We start from the raw sequence: 19,442 nt of genomic DNA on the forward strand, positions 1-19,442 counted from the left end.
TCCTTTTATTGGTAGGTAGAGGATTGATGACGTTCATTGTGCTGGGTCAAGCTTGAATCGACAGTTCTATAAGGCTAATTTTAGTGAAGGGTTTTGTGATACAATACTGTTGTATCATATATAATGAAATAAAATATAGATAAAACATTTCCTCTGAATATAAAGTTTCATTCTATTGTTTATAGAAATTCAATTTCATGAGTTGATATTGTGTCAAGATAATTTATAACTTTTTGTCTAGTGTCAAAAATAAAACACTCGGTAAAGAAATCCTTTACCGAGTGTTTGGTACACTACCGAAATCAATCGCTTCGCCGAGTGCCTGAAGCACTCGGCGAAGACATAAAAACACTCGGCAAAGGCTTTGCCGAGTGTAACACTCGGCAAAGAAGGCTCGGCAAACAGTACATCGGCAAAGACTTCTTTGCCGAGTACTTTTTCTCGGGCACTCGGCAAAGATGTTTGCCGAGTGCCAGGGAGCACTCGGCAAAGAAAAGCGACCGTTACGGCGCCGGGTGACGGAGACGGCGGCTTTGCGGAGTGTCAACGCTGGCACTCGGCAAAGAAGATATCTTTGCCGAGTGTCTTCCGGGCAGCACTCGGCAAAGCCGCCTTCTTTGCCGAGTGACAGTTGAGACACTCGGCAAAGAGCCCGCCAGGGAGGGTCCCCATGTCAGGCTCTTTGCCGAGTGTCCCAAGTGGCACTCGACAAAGCCGACCTCTTTGTCGAGTGCCAGCGACATAACACTAAATATGTGACCTGCAGTCGGTCGTAACTTATGCTAAGTAACATGAATATCATTTTTTCATGCACGGTTTTCCAAGTTTCGAGTGACCTGCAGTTCAAATTTGAATTTTCCGAAGAAATTCAAATAAACGAACTAAATCTACTAACTATGGAAACTATGTTATAATTGTCTACAAATGATACATGTAGGTCTACATAGTGTAGGAACATACCACAAAAAGTTTGGGAGACAAAATTTAAAAAATAAAAATACACTTTGCCGAGTGTCAACAAGTGACACTCGGCAAAGAATGCTTTGCCGAGTGTCTACTATGTGGCACTCGGCAAAGAAGCCTCTTTGCCGAGTGCCAGCCGTTGGCTCTCGGCAAAGACTGACGGCCGTCAGCTCTGGAACGGCCGCTGACGGCCCTTTGCCGAGAGCCCCCTTTGCCGAGTGTCAAACACTCGGCAAACCATTCTTTGCCGAGTGCCGCCGTGTGCCGAGTGTTCAGCACTCGGTAAAGAGGCTCTTTGCCGAGCGCCTAACTTTACCGAGTGCGGCACTCGGCAAAGCCTTCTTTGCCGAGTGCCCGACAAAAGGCACTCGGCAAAGAAGACAACATTCGGCAAAGCCTCGGATTCCGGTAGTGGTACTCGGTAGAGAATTTTTTTGTCGAGTGCCGAAAAAAACACTCGGTAAATCATTTAACACTCGGTACATAGCCGAATTTCGATAGTGTGTCAAGATAATTTATAACTATGAAACTTCTCTCCACATAAAAGTTAAAAACTTCGTTATATCATTAAAAAATGCTTATAGAAAGTTTATTAAATGCAAACGAAACTGTAGTTGAGACGGTGCCAGCAGAATCCTAGGTCTGGGAGGATCAGAGCGCCAAGCAAAGCTGCCTGAATGTTGTCCTGGTCGGCAGTGAACCAGCGATAAAATGATTAGCAATACCTGCTCCAGAATAATTGTGCCCTTTTGTCTTCTTCAAAGAACGAAAGAAGTTGCATGCATTCGTTTTATAAGAAGCGAATGTACTAGGGAAAAACTTTCCTTGTACATTTATTTTGCTACTCAATAATCCAAAACTGTCCTCGCTGATGAAGTATTGTCGATCAGAGACTGAGCAGGCACCTCAGCGACTTGCCTTCCTCGAGTAACCGGAAAGCCTTGTTGATGTACGAGAATGGCATCTTGTGTGTTATGAAGCCATCGAAGTTTATATTGACCTCCTGAACAATTAATCGAACATGAGGTAGTCAGATTTCAGAGATCGAACCATGGTTGGCATGCAGTACGTAAGCGAGCTCTACGTACGTACCCCGTTGACGCACTTATCGACGAGGTCGGGCAGCTGGGACTTGCCCTTGAAGTCGCCAAAGACGCAGCCGGTGATCCTACGGCCGTAGAGCTCCATCGGGTGCAGCGGCACCATCTTGGGCGTTGAATGGATCCCTAGCACCACCGTCAGGCCCCAACCCTGTGATTTTTTTTTTTTGTGACAAAAGGTTTTAGTAGGTGTTGAGAAGAAAGGAGACAAAAAAGAAAGTGGTCTGGGTCTAACTGGGCCATATAAATGCACCCGGGCTATATTGTTGATGATGGGCCTAATAATTAGCGACGGCATTGCACAACTCACATCATGCGTGGACAAGAAGGCCTCTCTCAGCACATCATTTATCCCGGTACACTCGAAGCTGTAGTCGACACCTCCGTCAGTCATCTCCCTGATCACCTGCACAATACATTTCAGTGCACCGGCCCAGCGTACAGTTCCCTATAAGATCATACTATAGTGTTCTCTCGTACAGCTGGTTGACAAACATTTCCACTGCAAAATAGAGGGAAAATTTAAAAAGAAAACGGTGTTTGTACCTCATGGACCGGTTTGTCACAGATGTCGTTAGGGTCGATGAAGTCTGTTATCCCCATCTCTTTACCTGGACACATTTCATTTCAAGTCAGTGTACGCTAATTTCGTAAAAACATATTCACCAGCACACAGCTTCTTGTAACAGTTTTCATCTCCGATAGAGAAAGGCATGCACTAGTATTTTTTTCCTGAAACTAATGAGATAGCACGGCATCCAATTCCACGTTTCAAAACAAGAACGTCAAGTTGTACTTACTGACCATCAAGACGATTTGCAGGGTGCAGCATGTACCACAGTTTCAAAGAAGAAGAAAATTAAGAGACGGAGGTGTGGGCGTACGTACAAGCGTCCATTTAATTCACAGAAAGGACATTTTTGTTTCTTTTTTCCGATTGACAACACGCGCCCGGGTTTGACATTTATTCTGCTGCCAGTTTTATATTAATTGTTGATACCTACAATTTCACATATGGATCGTTTTAAGAGAATTTTTTAGACATAGCATGACCATGCATGGATGTTGTGTCAGTTTAGTGACAATCGTTCTAAACCCAGTTGCATCGTACAGAAAATGACACACACGGTTGAAATTGACAAGCTAGATGTGTTGGTGCAAGTGCGTGTCCCTACTTAATTAACATAACATTATCAACAATAGAAAATCATCTTTCTTTGATACTAGGGCTATTAGTTCTGTATCATTATAATTCTTCCATTTTAAGCGTACTATTACTGTTCAAAAAACTATACCGGTACCATGGTTAGAGATATGCCACTATCTATGTTTAGGAAACTGATTAAAGAACATAGGTGAAAAATTGTTAAACTTAATCACATAAGCCGATAAACTTTGACTAACATTGCCAACTGCGTTTTTTCAACATGGGGGCCGGCAAACTTAAAGTTAAGAATGTGGGGCCCAAGAAAATTAATAAGCTAATAAGTTAAGTTTATAGGGGGGGCGACGAACTTAATATAAGTTAAGAATGTGGGGGCGACAATCTTAAAGGCACCCACAAACTTAAGTCAAATTAAGATCGTCAGCATTATCAAAGAACGTGGGTGAAACTAAGAATGTGGGTACCAATGTCCTTAATTTACCTTAAGAATGTGGGCCCCACAAACTTAACCTATTGAGTTCGTCGGGCTCCACGAACTTAACATATTAATTTCGTTGACCCCTACATTCTTAACTTTTAGTTTGTCGGTCCCCACGAACTTAACCTATTAAGTTTGTCGAAAACAAGTTGTTGGCTATGTTCGTCGATAAACCGAAGAACTTAGGGCCTGTTTGGAGGCTGACGTCGAGCGCCACACCCCGCCTAAGGTGCGGCGGCCGATTCGGCCGCCACAACTGCGGCGCGCGGCGTGTGGCGCGGCGTGGTGTTTGCGGCAGTGATCCAAACACGCCCTTAGATTAAGTTCGTCAGCATATTTGATTAAGTCCTGTCTCCAAAGTGGGGTCAGGATTGACAAGACTTCTTTAAAGAGACAAGGATAGTACATGGCTGGGATCCCCACTACGTGTTATTGCAAGAGGCCCCCATGCCACGAAATCCTTTATTAGGCTTCCTTCCACAACTACCCTTGCTAGCCTGTAGTCGGGGTCTGATTACGTTGCATGGCCCGGCTTCCCCTGCCATTGTCAGGGTCTATTGCTTCCACATGTCTCCATGGACCCGCTAGAGGCCCTAAACCCCCTCCAGGATGGCTCCGGACACCCTAGAGGGACTTCTTCACTCAATTGCTCCATCTGCTCCCGAGCCCCCCAAGGGTGGCCTTTGGACCCTTAGGGTGGACTCCTTCAGGTAACCGCTCTGCCAACCACCAAGAAGGGCTAAAGAGCCCACTGGACCCGGGCTCCAACATACCATGGTTTGTTGGAATCCTAGTATGACACGTGTCCTCGGTCCCTACGACAACCCCGATCAAGGGGAGGGCTCCCGACTCACCATGATGCCAACCGCCCACCTCATGGTCGGTCAAGGAGTTGGTAGAATCATAGGACGTACCATGTCTGTTTGGTGTGACAAGCATAGCTGTGCTAGCGTCATGCCCACTCCCTAGCTGTTAGACCTAGTAATCTAGGTCATGACACTATGGTGGTGCGTGCGCACTAGGGCATGCCCTGCCACGACCATTGTGGCAACATGGACGGTACTCAACATGGATTGTCATGTTCCGAGCCATGCACTTCATATGCCATGTTGTCTAACCACCTTGGCCATCCATGATGTAAGACGCAACTTCCTAGGCCTCCTATGGTAGCATGGAGAGCCTGCTCCTCCTCCTGCCGCGTTCTAGGTTTTTAGCAAATAGGCACATGGCCCGCACGGTGCCTAGGATATCCTTTATGGGCAGGGTGTCCATCTGCAGCGCCACATGCATTCCCATAGGACACCGGGTTGACATCGAAAAGGCTTCCATAAATGCTAGACGGGATAGACGCTAGGGCTGACCCCACTTATCAGATGGAACCCCTTCCCCTTTGGTCGATAGAAGGGAGATGCCTCACTTAAGGAGGACGCACAACTGAGGACACGGATAATAGAACAAGACTACACGCAGAGAGACTACTCTGGGATTCGTCTGTTTAGACAATTCCACGCATTTTCATTCGCACCCTCTAGCTAGCCTCTTGTAATTGGACTTAGTCAATCTCTTACAATCCAATCCATCACTTGACGCTATCTCTTTTCTACCATCAGGTGTGTCAGTCAGTCATAGCCTTCTAGCGAAGCAATGAGGTAGAGGACAATGGTTTTTGTGCTATTATTTGTGCTTAAATACACTAAAAACGCTATTTGTGTTATCTTAAGGCCAACCCCTAGAGGCCTAGAGTCTAGACGATGGGGTGGCCACGGCACAAACATATTAAATGGTATAAAGTGGGCCATGCGCCCATTGTCCACTGCCCAAGCCTAGTTGTTGAGTTCATGTGATATGCATTAAGTAAGTACGGTAGCTAATTAGCATATTTTGTGTAGTTTATTTACTTATTTATTATTTTAATTGCTTTTTATTTATTAGTGTTAAGTAACTGGTTTAGGGTCTGTTTGGTTGGACTGTGGCGGTGAAAAAAGTTGTTGTGGGATGTGAGCTGTGGAAAAAGTTGTTGTAGGCTGTAAGCTGTTAAAAAGCTAAAAACCGTTTAGTGGAAACCACTAAAAGTCGTTAAAAATTCTTCGATATATGTTTTCACAGTTTCATCCGAAAAGCCACTAAAAGTAGGTCAAGGGGTGCTTTCAGATTTACACTACGAGAAAGTCAGCTTTTAGAAAAAGCTGCTTCCTGGATCCAGCCCTTTGGTTGGCTTTTGGCTTTTAGGGGGGCAAAAAGCCAAAAGTCAAACCAAACACGCCCTTATTAATTTAATACACATGTGAGATCAACTATGGCATCTTGTATTTGCATGCATATTCAAACTTTAGTCTTGAATGTTGCTCTATTGTGCATACTATCCTATTCACCCTAACTAAAATTTATTTTGTCCTCCGCCACTCGACATGAGGCTCCGCCACTCGACATGAGGCTGTCGGGGCGTGGATGTTTTCAATGTCAATTTTCAAGTATGAGTATGGTGCATCGATCATTTCTAGTACCGTTTGGAGAAGCATGGTCTGCTATACCTAAAATTTTAGGCATATGCTCCGCCGCTGGATGTTTTCGTCTGTACGCCTCCGATCAAACCCAAGACGCCTTCATACGTGGGCGAAAGGAAGCATACGGATGTTTATGCCGACAAAAAAAGAAAACGTAAAGCAGAGTCGAAATGGTTGCCAAGTCATAGCTAGCTCCACCCCCAGCCTATTTGTTTTTGTCAGCTTGAAAAGAAAACACAGGAACCGTCTCGTCTGTTTTGGTGCTAGGATTATTATTCACTCTATAGATTAAAGCCTAATCACAGTGCACACTTTGGCTAAACATAGTAATTAAGGGTGGCCCAAAGGAAGAAAATAAGCACGCACCTTTGGTGAACTTTGAAGGGTTTACGTCCACGCCGATGATCCGAGTTGCCCCTCGTAGCCTGGCACCTTCAGCTACCTATTAACAAATAGATGAACAGATGGTTATTCAGAGAGATGATATAACTTAGTCAGGTAATTAAATTACGTTCTCGTGTATCGTATTTCAGTTGTTGAGGGAAAAAGAGCATGTATACTGACAGCAAGACCAACAGCGCCGAGTCCAAACACTGCAACGGTGGACCGAGCAGAAACGTTTGCAGTGTTCCACGCAGCTCCCACTCCTGTGGAGATGCCGCAGCTGAGGAGGCACATCCTCTGCAGCGGGGCCTCAGGGTTGATTTTGACGGCACATGCCGCGTCAAGCACGGTGTACTCGGTGAAGGTGGAGGTGTTGAGGAAGTGGTACACCGGCCGCCGCTGGCCTGACGCCTGGTCCACCACGGAGAACCTCGTGCCGTCGTCGTAGACCATGCTGCTCTTCAAAGGATCCACACGGTAGGTTCCACACAGGTTTGTCTTGTCGGACTTGCAGTACACGCATTTCTCGCACTCCCCGGTGAAGATCGGAACGACGTGGTCTCCTGGGGCGAGGCCTTCTACTCCTTCGCCCACGCTCTCTACCACTCTGCAAGTGCAAAAGTCACTAGGAGTTAGCTGTTAAGGGAGAAAAAACCATTCTCATGTCCACCAGATACAGCTTGGCTCCATATCCAAGACTAGCTAGACAAGAGCCAGAGGAGCTCCCTGTTCATCCGAAGCCCTCTGGCATGCATATGTTTGAGAGCTGACCATGATTGCCATTGGCCGTCTCCATCTGCCAACGTCCAACTGATTGCCCATAAATTATTGGTTCCCTATGTCTTATCGCCATGCACAGATAGATCCAGGCATGGGTATGTAGACCTTTCTTAGGTTGTCGCTAATATTTTCAGTTTTCTTTCCCGAATGTATGCGTGTTTTGAACAAAAAAGATAAAGCAATAGCATCATAATAATATCTCTTCCGATGCATTTATTACAAATTGATTGCAAGATTTGTATTAGTATTTGTGAACTGTTTACTACAAAAACATTCTGATATGATGTAAAACTTAATTATGTAGTCCAAGAAACGAGTTCCCAAAGAACTCACCCTATTATGGGAAAAGACCATCGTTAAAGTATTTCTTAAATAATTTTTTTTCAAACGAATCCAATCGATAACAATTGATTATTACCAACTAGGTGAAGCTTCACCCGCACCGAACTGACCAGTCAAACGACATACCAACCGAACAGTCTAGCCCACCTAACCATTTCGGGTCCGCAATTCACTAACGGGTCACGTGCCAAGTAACGGGTTCGCAAGACGTACAAACTGCGTTTGACTCCATGGACCCACGACTCTCCTGTGAGCCACACACACCCACTTGTGCACCACGTCATATTTCATTAATTTATGCACTTTCAATCATTTATCATTCAATTCTAGTAATTATAAGTATGTATAATAATTCTTAGTGCAAAAAACAGTTACTGACGAAACATTCAATAATTTATTATATTATTTCTAAAAGCGTTTAGTCATTTTCTAGAAACATTAAGTAACTACCAATGCAAAAATAAATGTTGTTTTTTCTCGGTGTGTAAAATGCAATTATTGTGTGATTGAGAAATTTCCGAACAAATGCTCTAAATTACTAAGTGATTACTTTAAATTACTAAGTAACTAGATAATTATGGTATAACTATTGTTTCTTTTCTATGTGTGGAAATAAAATTACTGTGTGGTTGAAAATTACTGAACAAATGTTACAAATTACTGAGTGATTACTGTAAAATTACTGAGTAACTAGACAATTACTACATAATTGTTGTTATATTTTTCAGTGTGTAAATGAAATTACTGGGTGATTGAGAAATTACTGAACAAATGTTATAAAATTCTTAAGTGATAACTGCAAAACTAATGAATAACTAGACAATCACTACATATCTATTGTTCTTTTTATCAATGTGTAAACGAAATTGGTGGTTGATTGAGAAACTACTAAATAATGTTGAAAAATTATTAAGTGATTACTGTAAAATTACTGAGTAACTAGACTGGGGGAGAGCAGATTGTGGATTCGTTGCGAGTGAGTCTCAAGGCGGTCGGGCATGCTGGTGGGATGGTGAGCGCGTGGGGCTCGCTACGCGCTGGGTCACCTAGGAGGCTGGTCTGAGGTGATATATATATATATATATATGGCTAAGTTATTTCTTATTTGTCACCTAGGATGATGCAGTAGTGGTCCATCACCTGAACCCAGCCCAACGTGCCAACTCGGCCGAACCAGTATTCCCCTAGCCGACTGAGACCACCTCCCGTGCACGCGCTCCCGTGAGCCGAGCTGGCTTCCCGCATGTTACCCACCTCACCCGCACCTGTTGCTCTACTTGCCCGCGCCCCCACACATGAGCCAAGCTAGGATAGAATCGTATAGAGAGATTGAATAACTAAACGAATGACATAACGGTCATGAATGACTTAGGGTGCTCGAATAACTTAATGGACATGAATAACTTAATGTGGACAACCGTGGACTCAAATGGTTCAACGAATGACTTAACACGCTCAAATAACGTAATATGCTTGAATGAGTTAATGTTACCTGAATGCTTGAATGACTTAATGTTACCTGAACGCTTGAATGATTTAATGTTGCCTAGAATGACTGAACTAAAAACATGGAATGTTTCAGAAAACATGAAAAATTACTGAAAACAAGAATGGCTTAATGTTGTTTGGACGTTATAATGAATTAATGTTTCCTAGAATGATTGAACCAAGAACAAAAGAATTTCTGAGAAAAACACAAAGAATGACTGAAAACAAGAATGGCTTAATGTTTCCTATAATGATTTAATGTTTACTAGAATGACTTAATGTTGCATGAATCCTTGAATGACTTTGCCTAGACTCTAGAATGACTTAATGTTACCTAGAATGACTTAATGTTGTTTGGACGCTGGAATGACTTAATATTGCCTGGAATGACTGAACAAATAACCTAGGAATGTCTCAAAAAACATGAAGAATGACTGAAAATAAAAAGGACTTAATATTTTTTGGAATGACTTAATCTTGTCTGAATGCTTGAATGACTTAATATTGCCTGGAATGACTGAACCAAGAACAAAGGAATGTTTAAGAAAGAAGAAGAATGACTTAATGTTGAATGGACGGTGGAATGTTTGAATCAGAACAGAAAATGACTTAACAGATGCGGGCCCCATGGAGCCAACGAGTGCGCGCGAGGGAGCCACGTGCGAGGAAGGGCCGACATGTGACACGAAGGAAGCCGTGCGGGGACACACAACACACGGCCCATGGAGCCATGCGGGGAAAAGGAGCTGCACATGTCACGAAGGCAATCACGCGAGGGACACATGACCCATGCAGCCACGCGGGAGGTGGCCCATGTGATGGACCGTTGGGTCCATCATCATAGGTGAGAAATAGAGTTTATATATACACACGAGCGTGCGCACACACACTTGCAACAAGCAAAAACCTAGATACTACAAAACTAAGGAACTACCAAAACAACTAAAAAAAGTTAACCTTGTTCTAGAATATGCATGCATAAAAGTTAAACTTTTTTTGCAGAAGCTAGCTTTGCTGAAAAAAGGTGCATAAGATAATGTTTGTGACAATGCCAAAGCTTGCTTATTTACGCTGGTTACCATCTAGGTATAGAACCATAGGTGGCGTGGCGACGCGGCCGGTCAGTGGTCGGGCGATCGGTAAGACAGTTGGCCGATTGGCCTAGTCAGTATCAGCCACATTGGAGTCGAACTAGTAGGTACCAGCCGATCATTATCGACCTATGAGTTGGAGAGCTGGTCATTATCTATCCTGACTGGTTGGTAATGATCACATGTTGCCACATGTCATCTTATGACTGGTTCGCGCCATTTTGGCCATTTAAAGTTCAAATAAAATCCAAAAAAATAAATAATAATTCTTAGATCAACCCTATAAATAGAGTGGGGTCTTTGGGTTCATTCACACCCCTTACACTCTTGTTTACTTATCTTTCTTCATATTATAGCATTTCACTCTCTTTTTCAATATGGCTGACTTGTTCAACGAGCAATCTCCACAATGTTTCGAGACTCTTATTGGTGTGGGGCAAGTCTTCTTTGACGGTCTTTCTCCCATACATCGTCATTGAGAGGATATTTTTATCCATCCCTATTCCTTATGTCCATAACCCATATTTCCATATTCATATCATTGTCAGTATCCCTACCGACGACCTGTGGATGCTCCTCCTCCTCGCAATAAAAATCCAACCACTAATGTAGCTTCTTTTCTCACTAAAACTCCTTCCACTGACGCTCCTCCTTCTCAACCTTTCAGTTATTCATATCATTTTCTATATTTGTATGGGTATCCATATTGTGTTCTTCCATATTGATCTTATAGTGCTCCTTATTTAGATGGTGCTCCTCCTCTATTTGCTTCCTCATTTGGTGCTCCTCCCCCCATATGGTGCTCATCCTCTTTTTCATCCTCCCATAGACATGATAGTGCCCTTAAGCAGACACAATGATACAACTTTGAACCAGTCTACTTACTCTAGTGCTCCTCAATTCCAATAGAGAAGGGATATTTTTTAGTTCATAAATTTATAGGCTCATGAATGGCTACTATACTTTTGTGGATCATAATGATGGCAATGGAAAGAATAGATCGGTCTTATAGGGCCAAATAGCTAGTACCTACAACTCTACCATCAAAGCTCCTTGCCATCGTACCCCTAAGTAGTTGAAGGATCAATGGTAGACAAGTAACCAAAAGATCAACATCTTCAATGGCATCTACAACCGCTTGTATGCGCCCTTTTCGAGTAGAGTAGATGGTGCTATGCTGCTCGAAACCAACCACTTGTATGCGGCTTATCTAAGTGGAGTAGATGACGCTAAGCTGCTCGAAGAGGCCAAAGAGAGCTTCCGTAACAAGCCCAACGAAAACGACTTCACGTTGGAGCACATGTGGCGTGCTCCTCGTCGTTATCCCATGTAGTGCTCGAGGCATGGTGAGGACGATTCTAGTGATGGGAGCAAATGTTCACGTGTCAAAATGTACGATGATTATAACTCTATCTCACCGAACAATGTCCGTCCACCAATGCCCTATTGGTCGTGATAAGACAAGAGCTCAAACGCATGAGGAAAGAATCAACAACAAGTAGTAGTGAGTCTCAACCAACTAGAATGCTCCACTACCACCATGGACGATGACATGAAAATGGTCAACAACTTAGCCTTAAAGAGTTAACAAAGCAATTAAAACTAGAAAAAAAAAGATAGAAGAGGCGAAAGAGAAAGACGGCGAAGATGGGTACTAGTTTATCGATTATTTTTAGGAATTATATGAGTAGTAGTGTATCGATTAATAATTTTACATTTTATTTTTTCAAGAATAATATATTTTTTATTTTAATAAATGTCATTTTTTATTTTAGTTAAAAGTCAATAAAAATTTATATGATGCTAAGTGAGTTGTAAACGATGGCAAATACTATATATAAAGAGTAAAGTACACTAGTGGTCCATGAACTTGGCACGCTTTTACTTACTCCGCGAAGTCAGAAAACTGGGTAATTAGGTCCTCGAACTTTGTAAGCCCATGCAAAACCATCCAAAACCGGGTTTGTAAAACCGGATGCTGACGTCAGAGCCACTTGGGGTCCTGGAACTTGAATGCTATGTCACTGGAGTCCCCGAACTTTCATTGGTTTGCTCTAATGTGGCACGACATGCCATCATCATATTTTTAATGAGTGGTATACATGTTAAAAAGGTACATCTTTATCTATTATACCTTAGCATCATTGTCAATCTTTCCACAAATTTCATACTCATGCATGTGGGTAAGCTTAAATCTAAATCATTGAAGCACACATGTAGAAGAAATTATCACTACTGAATAAAGTTTTATGGTGCTTATTCATATCATAATGACAAAGCTTAAAAGTTAGATAAGCAACATAAAATCCAAACCAAGCTAACAATTTACACTAGTGTAGTAGTGTGAAGTGCTACCTTGGATTATGCTTAGTTTTAATTTGTTTGTAGAATTATAATCAATACCAAGAAGGGAGAAATTTAAAGATCATTTCTTTATTTTAGTGAATGAGTCATAACTTAGAAGGATTAATATGTTTTTATGTTGAGATACATAAGATTTAGTCCACATATATACTAGGGTGAGTAACTCTAGCCAAGTACATAGGATGTTGGAAGATAAAGATAAAGATATACCTTTGTTTCATATAAACCGGATGTTGGCGTGTCGTGCCATATTAGAGCAAACTGTTGCGAACAGAAATTGACCGTGCAGACGGTCCGCGCTTGCGTAGAATCAGTTAGGGTTATGAGTTTCTTGCGGGATTTGTTGGCTGAATCTATGGGATTAACTCGGGAAACGACTTGTAACGGGTCTAGACCTCCCCCTTTATATAGATGAAGGCCTACGGTCGATTGAACCCCCCTCAATCGATCAAATCAAATCTATTTATCAGTTTTACCTTTTCGTTCTTCCAATTCCTATGAGTAGGAGTAATTTAGCCTTAGGGTTAGCTCTAGTTTAGTCTTCCACAACAACCTCTCTTCGACTCTACGCCGATTAGAGGAGAATCGAGCGGCTTGCCGACCCGGAGCAACGCCTTGGAACTCTTCCCCTCGACGGAATCTCTCTCGAGGCGAGTTCTATGGTTCTTCGCGGAGAAGAACACCTTCTACGCTATCGCGGACAGTCTGGAAGCGTGCAGAGGAGGAGACGCTCCTGCGCTAGGTCGCGGACTGTCTGGCCCTGTGTCGCGGACCGTGTGCGCCTCCGCAGAGAGCACCGCCAAATGATCTGTTCCCATGTTTGGCGCCTGGATTGGCGCCAACACACTTTTTGGTGACTCCGCTGGGGACAAGGGTGTCTAGATATGCTAAAAATTGGCCCACATATGGCCGGTTCCAAGGATCACACCAAGGTCTCCACCACCAACATCATCAAGCCGGCCATGGAGGCACTCACGGGTGATGACTAGCCCTTTGAGGACCTAGTAATGCGCGATGAGAAGGAGGTGATGCGGCAATGGAATGAACAATGCCACAAGGAGGAGGCGGAACTGCTGCATAAACTCTATAAACGCCACAAAGATGCGGCGGAAAAGTACCTATCACACTTCATGGTGGATCGCCACCAGTAGGGTTGAAAACGGACGGGTAAAATCCCGTCCCGACCCGTACTGTTTACTACATTTGACCCGATCGTTTCCGTATTTACGAAAAAATATGGAAACGGAACGGAAACGAGAGATGGTTTATTCCGTCCGTTTTTGTGGGATTCCGTTTTTATCCGGATTGAACCCGTATTTATTCCGTATTTGGTAAATATGGGACGAGCCAAATATGCATTAGTATATAAACTAAAGTCTTGTGTCTTTAGGTGACAAATTATAGCACAAGTGGCCATCATAACCATCGTCTCTTTTCAATGACACATGGTCTAAAGTCTTAAACAACATCGGATGTAGCTAAATGTACACTATTAACAACCAAACAACACTACAATGTTGCGTCTCTATATCTATTTGTTTTATGTTATTGTCCTGCCAATCAATCAATAGTCAAACATTAATACCATTATCTATTTGTATTAAATTATGAGTTTCCGTTAGTATTTCCGTTTCTGTTCGTTTTCGCAATTCCGTTTATCCCGCTCCCGTTTCCGTTCTCGACTATTCCGGACCCGATCTCGTTTCCGATGATACAATATGGATACAGAAATGGGAGAGGGGGTTTTCCGTCCGTTTCCGTCCGTTTTCATCCCTAGCCACCAGAAGATCATCCGTCAAGGAGAGATCGATATGGAATCTCTCCTACCTCCACTTCAGGCTCCTACTGTAAGTGCTCCAGATCTATCTCTAACAACTTTTATGAAATAACGAGGAGATCAGTTAAAGCAATAAGTAGATGAATCTATTAAAATGTATATACATTCATACGAGAAATCAACTGCTCCTAGTTTTCCCTCGCATGAGTCTAATATGGAGCCACCCGCGCCAAACACATCGGCTACAAATGGGTCACCCTTGGCCCAACCATCATATGGCATGACGATGCACACGTTCATGTAATCATCACAGCCGATGCCATAAGGAATGCGACAGGATCTGCACACAGTCTGACCATCCGAGAGTCTTCTCGGACCGTTCGGCTATGTTGCGGACCGTCCAGCGTATTTCTCCAGACCGTTCGACCCTACACAGGTACGCACATGGATCACCCAGGTCGTGCCATACATGGCTGGATCATCCGGGTACAACACCAGACAATTCAGCCCTTACGCCGAACCGTCCAGATATGTCGTAGATCGTCCGGTACCTTACACTGGTCCGTCCGGATATGTCAAGGACCGACCGACGTATTTCGCCAGACCGTCTGACTCTACACGAGTCCACGCACAGACCGCCCAAGTCGTGCCATACATGACCTGATCATCCGGGTACAACCCTCGACCATTCGGCCTAATCGCGGACTGTCCATCCCCTTACGACAGACGATATGGGTACGAAACTACCCAGGTAGCACCATATACGGCCAGATAGTCCGTATATACCCGCGGATCGTTTGGTCCCGTCATGGACCGTCCGGCCCCTTACACCAGATCGTCCAGGTATGCGTACGCGGAACCGAAAGTTGCACAATATACACAGTTCCCACACTCCTCGCAACAACACTAAGGTGCCCCACCGGTGACATATTATAACCATGTCATGCCACCTCATGAACACATGGTTGAATATTCTTTGGCCACCAGAGAGCCTGAGAGATATAAAGCAGGAGGTGGTGGCATTAATAGGACACCTAGCACACATCTCGGACACCCCTGGGAGGAAAGTCGACAGAATGATGTCAGTCAACCTGATATTTCCACCCATAAACTTAATGGAGGGCTGCCATACATGGTGGAAAGAATTAGGGACAAGGTAGCTAGGTTGTTTAGAGACAAACTCGGTGTTAGTGTGTCAGGCATAGGGCAGTCGTATCGAAAACCTTATAGTCACCGATTTGACGTCATGCCATATCCGCAAGGGGTTAGGATACCAGACTTATCCAAATTTTCTGGTGAAGGCGGGAAGAGCTTGCATGAGCACATAAGCCAGTACTTCGCACACTTAGGAGAATTGGCTGATAGGGAAGCCTACTGTGTTCGTTTATTCTCGTTATCTCTGACTGGTACCACATTCACGTGGTACGCAACCCTGCCACCTAACTCTATCAATTCTTGGGAGGAATTATAACAAAAATTTCATGAACACTTCTTCTCAGGAGAACATAAGTTAGAATTAGCTGATTTAGCTTTAGTTCGACAAGGGTCTGAAGAATAGGTTAATGACTATATCCGTAGGTTCCAAGACACTAGAAACTGATGCTTTCATATCCATGTCACAAAAAACAACTAAAAGGGTTGGCTTTCAATGGGTTGTGACCTTACTTAAAAGAGAAATTAGATGGTACCCAATTCTTTTCGTTAGTACACTCACACCAGCGGACTTTGACTTGTGAAAGCCAAAGTAAAGAAGCATCAAAATCGAATAGCTATAAGAAGCATCTAGTAGGGTGCGATAATTTGGACGATGAATCCATAGATGTATATACCGCCGAACTTGTTTGGCTAGCACAGGCTAAACCTTCTTCATGTTCTTCTTTACAGTTGATTCAAAAGAATCGGCAAGAAGAAGTTAAATTATTTTTAATGTTGCCAAATGCGATAAAATATTTGATGAACTGTTAAAAATGGCAAAATTAAATTAACGCATACTATTCCTCCTCCTGATGAATTGAAAAGACGTGCTTACTACAAATGGTATAATTCTTTTTCCCATGCCACCAATGATTGTAACGTTTTCCGAAGACTGATACAATCGGCCATAAATGAGGGTCGGTTGAGTTTTTAGGAGATGCAAGTGGATACACAACCATTTCCTATCAATACAATAGAGCTAGCAAGCAAAAGGGTCTTGGTTCGGCCAGAAGTGGCCGATAAAGGCAAAGGAAAAAACATCATCATTGGCGATCCTCACACGTCGAATATATCACAAGGACAAATTGCTTGGAAAGCTTTAGACAAAAAGACTAACAAGTCTGGAGGCGCCAGGGGCAGGCTCCATCAAGCAGTCGAGCAAAGGTCCCTGCCTCGAGCATTGCGGACTGTTCGACACATGCGCACGGACGGTCCTATGCTCATGCAGACGATCCGGCCAACCAAGCCGGACAGTCCGCCCATGGACAGAGGCACCAGCCTCCACACAAAGCAAAGAAGGGGATGCAGGGGCAAAGCACATGTAACACACATGGTTGACTTTCAAAGTCAACCCTACTTGTGATCAAATGCTCTCCAAGTATACTAGCAAGAAGGCCATTCTACGCAATCGACCAGCAAAGAAACCCCGAACAAAACGATCGAATAAGACAACCCGAAAGGTGACGCAGCATGCATCGCCTATTCATCCAGTAATGCCAGCATACTTTCCACCCACCTATTCATCGTCTATGCATTATGCTGTTCAGATATGGAATGGTACGACGATGAACCCATGGTACATGCATACTCCCTTTGTCTATTCAGGCGGGGGGCACCCCTATTTTATTCCTTTTGATCCATTGATCAAATGGTCACGGGCGAGAAAGATGCAATCCGAAACGGCCTTCATGCATTAGGGCTCTATTGAATGATCACCATATTGGATTGAAAAAGCCGATGACTTGCATCAGGCTTAGTTCATATGCTTTTGGTTCGTCAACCTCCACCAAAAGGCAGGGGGCATATGTTGAGGACAGAAATTGACCGTGCGGACAGTCCGCGCGTGCGCAGAATTAGGGTTCCGAGTTTCTTACGGGATTTGTTAGCTAAATCTATGGGATTAATTCGGGAAACGACTTGTAACGGTCCAGACCTCTCCCTTTAAATAGATGAAGGGCTATGGCCGATTGAACCCCCACAATCGATCAAATCTATTTATCAGTTTTACCTTTTCGTTCTTCCAAATCCTAGGAGTAGGAGTAATTTAGCCTTATGGTTAGATCTAGTTTAGTCTTCCACAACAACCTCTCTTCGTCTCTACGCCGATTAGAGGAGCACCAGGCGGCCTGCCGACTCGGAGCAACGTCTTGGAACTCTTCCCCTTGACGAAATCTCTCTCGAGGCGAGTTCTAGGGTTCTTCGCGGAGAATATGACCATATGTGCTATCACGGACCGTTCGGTCCTATGCCGTGGACCATCTGCGCCTCCACAGAGAGCACCGCCAAACGGTTTGTTCCCGTGTTTGGCGTCTAGATCGGCGACAACACAAACCAATGAAAGTTTGAGGATTCAAGTGACATAGCATTAAAGTTCGAGAACCCAAGTGACATGACATGCCAAGTTGGAGACTCTAAGTGGCTCGAACATAGCATGCCACGTCAGCATCTGGTCTTACAAAAGCTGACTTTGTATGCTTTTGCATGGACCGACAAAGTTCGAGTGCCTATTTACCCGATTTTCTGAGATCGGAGTAAGTGACACAGCTTGCCAAACTTTGTGGGCCACTAGTGTACTTTTACTCGTATATAAAACTCTACCGTAGATGAGTTGACGAGGATGGATAATATAATTGATAGATGATAGTAGGCTCAATAGCTAATGTGATCTTCAATAAAGACTAAAGTTTTAAAACCAGTCTATGTGCAACTCTGGCGGGTCCACATTCCCATGTGGCGGGTGCATGCGGGCGCTGACGACCACTGGACTCGCAAATTTCTACTAGGACTAGGAAGTCAAGAATTTTTGGCACCTTATTTGTCCAAATTAAAGTCGCAAATAAGAGTGTAAATTTGGAACATAACCTTTAATATATTCGCTCTAAAGAGTTCATAAAATACCAAGGTCAATCGGAGGAATCAAACTCGGATAAATAATCTCAGTTAGTTACTTTTGACAAACAGAACCCAAGAGAAAAAAAGAACCCAAGAGCGTGGGCGGGAGAAGAGGATTACGCACCCGGCTGCCTCATGGCCCAAGATGCGAGGGTATTTGCGCTGCGCCTCGCACTATCACGCCATAAAAGACAGCAACCGGGTCACATGGCAGCATATAAATAACAAAATAAGAAAACAGTCCGGTAACTTGGTCATGTAGAAAGTCAAATCACCGGCAGACGTAGCACGAATGAATATAATGTACCTCTCCCTTCCAGGCGCTGAGGTCGGTGTGGCAGATGGAGGTGAAAAGCACCTTGACGCGGACCTCCATGGGGCTAGGCGGCGCCACCTCGACCTCCTCCAGCGACAGCGGCACTCCGGGACCCCACGCCACCGCCGCTGCACGAGCGGCACAAGTCAAGTACGCGTGCCGGACCGAGCCGCGCGCGCCGCCGAGCAAGCGACCGACAAGGAAGACTAACTGCAAAAGCAGAAGAGAAGCCGCAGGCAGGCAACAGCACCTTTGCATGTGATGGGCTTCCCGCGGCCACGGCCGCCGCCGCCGCCGCTCGTCGAGCTGCCGTTGCCGTAGTGGGCCGCTGCCATGGTGTCGTCTTGCTGATTCTCCCTTGGTGCCTCTTTTTGTTTTTGGGAAAGGAAATTGGCTTCTTGGCTCTAATGAGGTGGCGAGCTACACAAGGAAGCCGCCTGTCCAACTATTTATGTTGCTAAACAGCAGGGGCAGATGATCTCTTTTCTTGTCGCGTTTTTCTGTCGTATATCCCTTCCGTCAAAAATAGTTGTCGCTGTGCTACTTGTATCCGTCATTTTTTTTAAAAAATTATCACTGTGCTAATTATATCGATCAAACTTTC

At 44.1% G+C, this 19,442-nt stretch overlaps 1 protein-coding gene across 1 annotated transcript; it reads right to left on the minus strand.

The window, feature by feature from the left end:
- Positions 1 to 1,629: 1,629 nt before the first annotated feature.
- Positions 1,630 to 19,199, minus strand: LOC100272357 (uncharacterized). Its single transcript, NM_001146840.1, has 9 exons — positions 19,089 to 19,199; positions 18,830 to 18,966; positions 18,647 to 18,696; positions 6,775 to 7,201; positions 6,577 to 6,652; positions 2,610 to 2,674; positions 2,374 to 2,469; positions 2,056 to 2,214; positions 1,630 to 1,966 (listed from the first exon to the last, which is right to left on the minus strand). The coding sequence occupies exons 1-9, from the start codon at positions 19,171 to 19,173 to the stop codon at positions 1,850 to 1,852; spliced, it is 1,212 nt and encodes a 403-aa protein (NP_001140312.1). The 5' UTR covers positions 19,174 to 19,199; the 3' UTR covers positions 1,630 to 1,849.
- Positions 19,200 to 19,442: the final 243 nt, after the last annotated feature.

This window comes from Zea mays, chromosome 1 (assembly GCF_902167145.1).
Source record: "Zea mays cultivar B73 chromosome 1, Zm-B73-REFERENCE-NAM-5.0, whole genome shotgun sequence".
NCBI lineage: Eukaryota > Viridiplantae > Streptophyta > Magnoliopsida > Poales > Poaceae > Zea > Zea mays.

Bases quoted from the DNA above. Each gene is read 5' to 3' on its own strand.
- LOC100272357 (NM_001146840.1), bottom strand. From the start codon at position 19,173: ATGGCAGCGGCCCACTACGGCAACGGCAGCTCGACGAGCGGCGGCGGC. The intron at 2,675-6,576 runs GTGCGTGCTTAT...AAATGTGTCCAG, and splicing joins CCCTTCAAAGTTCACCAAAG to GTAAAGAGATGGGGATAACA. The intron at 1,967-2,055 runs GTACGTACGTAG...TTAATTGTTCAG, and splicing joins TCGATAAGTGCGTCAACGGG to GAGGTCAATATAAACTTCGA.